This window comes from Phoca vitulina, unplaced genomic scaffold, assembly GCF_004348235.1.
Source record: "Phoca vitulina isolate PV1807 unplaced genomic scaffold, GSC_HSeal_1.0 scaffold24, whole genome shotgun sequence".
NCBI lineage: Eukaryota > Metazoa > Chordata > Mammalia > Carnivora > Phocidae > Phoca > Phoca vitulina.
In genome coordinates, this window is record NW_022589727.1 from 22,259,644 (window position 1) to 22,266,164 (window position 6,521).

At 38.4% G+C, this 6,521-nt stretch overlaps 1 protein-coding gene across 1 annotated transcript; it reads left to right on the top strand.

Moving 5' to 3' along the window:
- The first annotated feature begins 3,910 nt into the window (after window positions 1-3,910).
- On the top strand, window positions 3,911-5,255 carry LOC116642784 (ubiquitin-conjugating enzyme E2 N-like). Its single transcript, XM_032421321.1, has 2 exons — window positions 3,911-4,050; window positions 4,275-5,255. The coding sequence occupies exons 1-2, from the start codon at window positions 3,911-3,913 to the stop codon at window positions 4,537-4,539; spliced, it is 405 nt and encodes a 134-aa protein (XP_032277212.1). The 3' UTR covers window positions 4,540-5,255.
- The last annotated feature ends 1,266 nt before the right edge of the window (window positions 5,256-6,521 follow it).

Below are 6,521 nucleotides of genomic sequence, written 5' to 3' on the forward strand. Positions count from 1 at the left end.
TGGTAAAGGGATGCTTTCAAATGATCAATAAAAGGGTGTTGAAGAGTTTTCAAGAATAGAGACCTTCAAATATTGGCTTTGGATCCAGACCAGGATGGTGACATCATGGATACTAGGAAGTTACAAAAAATAGAGTTCTCAGACTTACTATAAAACATTTTAATTAAGGAAGTCTCAGGTGGGCCCCATGGATCTATAATTTAAAAATGTATCCAGGTTACTCTGATCTTTAGAATACTAACCTTGAGAGATGTTAAAACTTTTTTAAAATCATATGGTTGTGCAGATACTTTGCATAATTTTTTCTTAACTTATTTCACCATAAACTTCCTTCTCCAAGCATCTTAAACAGTTGTTATTTTATGGGGCGCCTGGGTGGCTCAGTCGTTAAGTGTCTGCCTTCAGCTCAGGTCATGATCCCAGGGTCCTGGGATCGAGTCCTATATCGGGCTCCCTGCTTGGTGGGAAGCCTGCTTCTCCCTCTCCCACTCTCCCTGCTTGTGTTCCCTCTCTCGCTGTCTCTCTCTCTGTTAAAAAATAAACAAAAAATCTTAAAAAAAAAAAAAGAATTGTTATTTTATGGATACATTTTGAGAAATGCTTTTCATGGAATTAAAACCATTTGCTGTGGCTATGAAGATTTGGTGGAAAACTGGGTAGTTATAAACAGGTTTTTTTTTTTTTTTTTTAATTTTATTATGTTATGTTAGTCACCATACAATACATCATTAGTTTTTGATGTAGTGATCCACGATCCATTGTTTTCGTATAACACCCAGTGCTCCATGCAGTACGTGCCCTCCTTAATACCCATCACCGGACTAACCACTCCCCCCTCTCCCCTCCCCTCTAAAACCCTGTTTGTTTCTCAGGTCCATAGTCTCTCATGGTTCATCTCTCCCTCCAAACCCCCGCCCCCATTTTTCCCTTCCTTCTCCTAATGTCCTCCGTGTTATTCCTTATGTTCCACAAATAAGTGAAACCATATGATAATTGACTTTCTCTCCTTGACTTATTTCACTTAGCATAATCTCCTCCAGTCCCATCCATGTTGATGTAAAAGTATTCATCTTTTCTGATGGCTGAGTAATATTCCATTGTATATATGGACCACATCTTCTTTATCCATTCATCTGTTGAAGGGCATCTCGGCTCTTTCCAGTTTGGCTATTGCAGACATTGCTGCTATGAACATTGGGGTGCATATGGCCCTTCTTTTCACTACATCTGTGTCTTTGGGATAAATACCCGGTAGTGCAATTGCTGGGTCATAGGGTAGCTCTATTTTTAAATTTTTGAGGACCCTCCACACTGTTTTCCAAAGTGGCTGTACCAACTTGCATTCCCACCAAGAGTGTAAGAGGGTTCCCCTTTCTCCACACCTCTCCATTTGTTGTTTCTTTCCCTGTCCATTTTTGGCATTCTAACTGGTGTAAGGTGGCATCTCAGTGTGGTTTTGATTTGGATTTCCCTGATGGCTAATGATGATGAACATTTTTTCATGTGTCTGTTAGCCATTTGTATGTCTTCTTCGGAGAAGTGTCTTTTCATATCTTCTGCCCACTTTTTGACTTGATTATTTGTTTTTTGGGTGTTGAGTTTGAGAAGTTCTTTATAGATCTTGGATACCAGCCCTTTATCTGTAGTGTCCTTTGCAAATATCTTCTCCCATTCTGTGGGTTGCCTCTTTGTTTTGTTGACTGTTTCCTTTGCTGTGCAGAAGCTTTTTATCTTGATGAAGTCCCAAAAGTTCATTTTTGCTTTTGTTTCACTAGCTTTTGGAGATGTATCTTAAAGAAGTTGCTGTGGCCCATGTCAAAGAGGTTACTGCCTATGTTCTCCTCTAGGATTTGGATGGATTCCTGTCTCACATTGAGGTCTTTCATCCACTTTGAGTTTATCTTTGTGAATGGTGTTAGAGAATGGTCGAGTTTCATTCTTCTGCATGTGGCTGTCCAATTTTCCCAGCACCATTTATTGAGGAGACTGTCTTTTTTCCATTGCATGTTTTTTCCTACTTTGTCAAAGATTATTTGACCATAAAGTTGAGGGTCCATATCTGGGCTCTCTATTCTGTTCCATTGGTCTGTATGTCTGTTTTTGTGCCAGTACCACGCTGTCTTGGTGATCACAGCTTTGTAATATAGCTTGAAATCGGGCAACATGATGCCCCCAGCTTTGTTTTTCTTTTTCAACATCTCCTTGGCAATTCGGGGTCTTTTCTGATTCCATACAAATTTTAGGATTGTTTGTTCCAGCACTTTGAAAAATGTCATTGGAATTTTGATCGGGATGGCACTGAAGGTATAGATTGCTCTGGGCAGCATAGACATTTTAACAATGTTTATTCTTCTGGTCCATGAGCATAGAATATTTTTCCATCTTTTTGTGTCTTCTTCAATTTCTTTCATGAGTGTTTTGTAGTTCCTAGAGTATAGATCCTTTACCTCTTTGGTTAGGTTTATTCCGAGGTATCTTATGGTTTTTGGTGCTATTGTAAATGGAATCGTTTCTCTAATAAACAGGTTTAAATATAATAGAGGTATGGGAGTGCATGTATGGATACTATTCTCAACATAGTCTAAGGAAAAGAGACCCAGGCAGAACATGAGCAATTAGAGAGAATGTGAAATCAAATAAAGACCAGAATGTGATGTTGTCTGTGAGGCTGACAAAATTACAATCTGGGCTTAAAACTAGAATTGGTCATCCCTTCTTAGAAGCAATCTCAAGAGACAATCAATTGAAAGATCCCTCACCTTTGTAATAGGCGCTGTTGGGATGAGTGGGAATCTGTCCCTGTCTCCAGGGGCAATTGAATCCCAAGTGCAAAGAACAGTATTGTCAAAGCACTGTTGGTATCAAAAGGAAGGAGTGTCACTCATTGTCACTTTGTTTGTTTACAAAGTGCTTCAACTAAGACCCAATGTCCAATCACATAAAAATTGCTAAAACTTTTGTGAAGATAATATTACCATGAGGAAGTAAGGAGAGGACATTGTAGAGCTACATGCTAGAAATAGAGTAGTGGTCAAGTTGTTCCAGGAGCTTTCTGAATGAGATGGTCCTTGTTTTCCCTTCCTTTTTCTTTCCTTTGCTTTCTTCCTCCTCTCCTCTTCTCTCTTGTCCCTTATTTTCTTTCCCTTTTTACCCCTTTTAGGTCTTCCTTATGTGCCAGGAATATCTCTGGAGTGACCAGGAGAAAATCCATAGGTTGCTCCCTAAAGGAAAGAATTCCTTGACAATGTCTAACTCCTTCTGCTGTGATTGTTTATTCTCTAAACACTGCTGACCTGACATTTGTTCTTCCAGCTGAGACTTCCACTATGCACACTGCCTCTGCATTTTCACAATATCTTCTGAAACCTCTGTCTTTATATATATTTTTTTAACCTCTGTCTTTATATTTACAAATCTGAATTATGATTACAGTATACAAGTGTGCCACTAAGTAGATTTTTAATGCCTTTAAAACAGGGATTACATTCCTTCATATTGTATTCTCAATAGTGTTCGGTACATTATATGTACTTGTAAATTATAATTGATCTGAACTTGGATAAATAAAATAACTAAAAGAGAGAATTTTGTGAAAATAGTTCATCCAGATTCTTAGACCAGTAATATTTGCCCACAATCAGTTGTCAATCACTTAGTGCATGCCTGATAATGGTTTACTGGGTGGATATACCAGTGTTTCTTAGAGTCTCAGGCTACTGAATAAGGAAATGACCTCCTAGAGTGTTAGCAGCCTTAAGAGTAACCTAATTCAGGTCAAAAGTAAATTCCACAGAACAAGACTGGTTGCAAAGTGAGATGGCAATGAAAGGGTGTATATATATATATATATATAGTTTAAAACCATGAATTAGGGAGTCGAGACCAGAGGCCGAACTCGGGATCTGACAAGATGGCCGGGCTGCCCCGCAGGATTATCAAGGAAACCCAGCGTTTGCTGACAGAACCAGTTCCTGGCATTAAAGCAGAACCAGATGAGAACAACACCCGTTATTTTCATGTGGTCATTGCTGGCCCCCAGGATTCTCCCTTTGAGGGAGGGACTTTTTTTTTTTTTAATTTTTTTATTGTTATGTTAATCCCCATACATTACATCATTAGTTTTAGATATAGTGTTCCATGATTCATTGTTTGTGCATAACACCCAGTGCTCCATGCAGAACGTGCCCTCCTCAATACCCATCACCAGGCTAACCCATCCTCCCAACCCCCTCCCCTCTAGAACCCTCAGTTTGTTTTTCAGAGTCCATCGTCTCTGAGGGAGGGACTTTTAAGCTTGAACTATTCCTACCAGAAGAATACCCGATGGCAGCCCCTAAAGTACATTTCATGACCAAAATTTATCATCCTAATGTAGACAAGTTGGGAAGAATATGTTTAGATATTTTGAAAGATAAGTGGTCTCCAGCACTGCAGATCTGCACAGTTCTGCTATCGATCCAGGCTTTGTTAAGTGCTCCCAATCCAGATGATACATTAGCAAATGATGACCAACGAAGCCCAAGCCATAGAAAAAGCTAGAGCATGGACTAGGCTATATGCCATGAATAATATTTAAAATCGATCTGACCATCAAGTGTGCATTACTTTTCCTGTTCTGCCAAGACCTCTTCCTTTTTTGTTTGCATTTAATGGACACAGTCTTAGAAACATTACAGAATAAAAGCCCAGACATCTTCAATCCTTTGGTGATTAAATGCACATTAGCAAATCTATGTCTTGTCCTGATTCACTGTCGTAAAGCATGAGCAGAGGCTAGAAGTACCATCTGGATTGTTGTGAAACGTTTAAAAGCAGTGGCCCTTCTCTGCTTTTATTCATTCCCCCCTCATGGTCTGAGTATAAAGCACTGTGCATGAAGGTAGCTGTCAGGGTTAGCTGCAGGGGTGTGGGTGTTTTTCTTTATTACTTTTTTTGAGGGGGAGAGGTAGTTTTATTTTAATTTTATGGGCTCCTTTCCCCCTTTTTATGGTGATCTAATTGCATTGGTTAAAAGCAGCTAACCAGTTCTTTAGAATATGCTCTCTAGCCAAGTCTAAATTTATTTAGATGCTGTAGATGGACAAGCTTGATTGTTTGAACCAAAATAGGAACATTAAACAAACATCACAGCCCTCACTAATAACATTGTGACTTTGCTGTCAAGTGTAGAATCCTTCCTTCAAGAAAAAGCTTGTGACCATTTTGTATGGCTTGTCTGGAAACTTCTGTAAATCTTATGTTTTAGTAAAATATTTTTTGTTATCCTAAAATAAATAAATAAATAAATAAAACCATGAATTATTCTACTCCGGGTTATTTAAATCCTCATTTGAGTGTATCTGCCCCCACGTTAGGACCTCATAACTAAACAAGATGTGGCCTAACCAGAAATCTAGAGGAAATCAACTGAGTCAATTTAATGCAATAAATATTTATTGGTTATCTATTATGTACAAGGAATATAGGTGAATGATTGAAAGGCTAAGAATAAGGGAAAAGATAAAGAAACCTGGGTCACTTTACACGAAGCCAAATTGACCTCAGGGTTTGGGAACTGAGGTAACAGATTTCAGGTCCCTGACAAAATGTCATTTGTAAAACAAAACATGCACATTTCCACCAAGACAAGTAAAAAGGATACAAATGCAATGAGCATTTTTAGCAGGAAGGGTTTTAGCTTAGAATCAACCTTCCAAGAGTGCTTTACCAAAGAGGGCTAGGATGGCTATTTCTTGGGAGATGCTTTTAAGGTTAAGGTAACTTCTTAGTTTCAATTTTTTTAATAAGTAAAAAGGCAAGATCCCTAGAGCTCCCTTCTGGCTATGTAGTTCCAGGATATTTTAGTTCCTTTTTATGCCTCTCCTCTAGTGACCTTAATTCCTTTTATCAATTTAAAGTTTAAACCATTTACAAGGAAAATGTATTTATTTACAAGGATGAGAAATTGCAAACTTTTCCAGGCAAATTTGTTTTAGAGAAAATCCCCTATTTTAAGTAACCTCATGAGTTTCTTAAGGGTAGACAAAACCATTAAAAGATGCAGTTAACACAGGGTTTAACTTTGAAGGGGATGATATGAAATACAAAACAGACCTCCCTTTTATAGTGTGTACAAGCATTGTCTTTCTTTAAAAAGAGACGATGGAGATGATGCATAAGCTTCAGAAGCAAAAATAGTTCAAATAAACTTCTCAAGTGTGACCACTGAACTCTGATTAAAACCTCTGACCAATTTTATACTTAGATATGCACAATTAGAGCATCTTAAACAGCCAAAACTGAGAATGGCTGTCAATGGCATGGCTTTGGTTCTTTCCCATTTCTGTTGAGCGTTTCTATTGCATTTGATATTCTCTGATGCAACCAATGTCCAGCTGCTTCTGGAAAATTTGCACATGCCATGCCAGCTAAATTTACATTCACAGACTCTTTCCTACCTCTGCCACACATGCTTCTGATGATGCCCCAAACCACACTGCACTCATGCTGTGTCTGATGATATTATGTACTTATCAACAGCT

What these genes read in the sequence shown, in the direction of transcription:
- LOC116642784 (XM_032421321.1), top strand. Translation starts at nt 3,911, where the DNA reads ATGGCCGGGCTGCCCCGCAGGATTATCAAGGAAACCCAGCGTTTGCTG. An exon ending in GGCCCCCAGGATTCTCCCTT is followed by an intron (nt 4,051 to 4,274) that starts TGAGGGAGGGAC and finishes GTCCATCGTCTC; the next exon opens with TGAGGGAGGGACTTTTAAGC.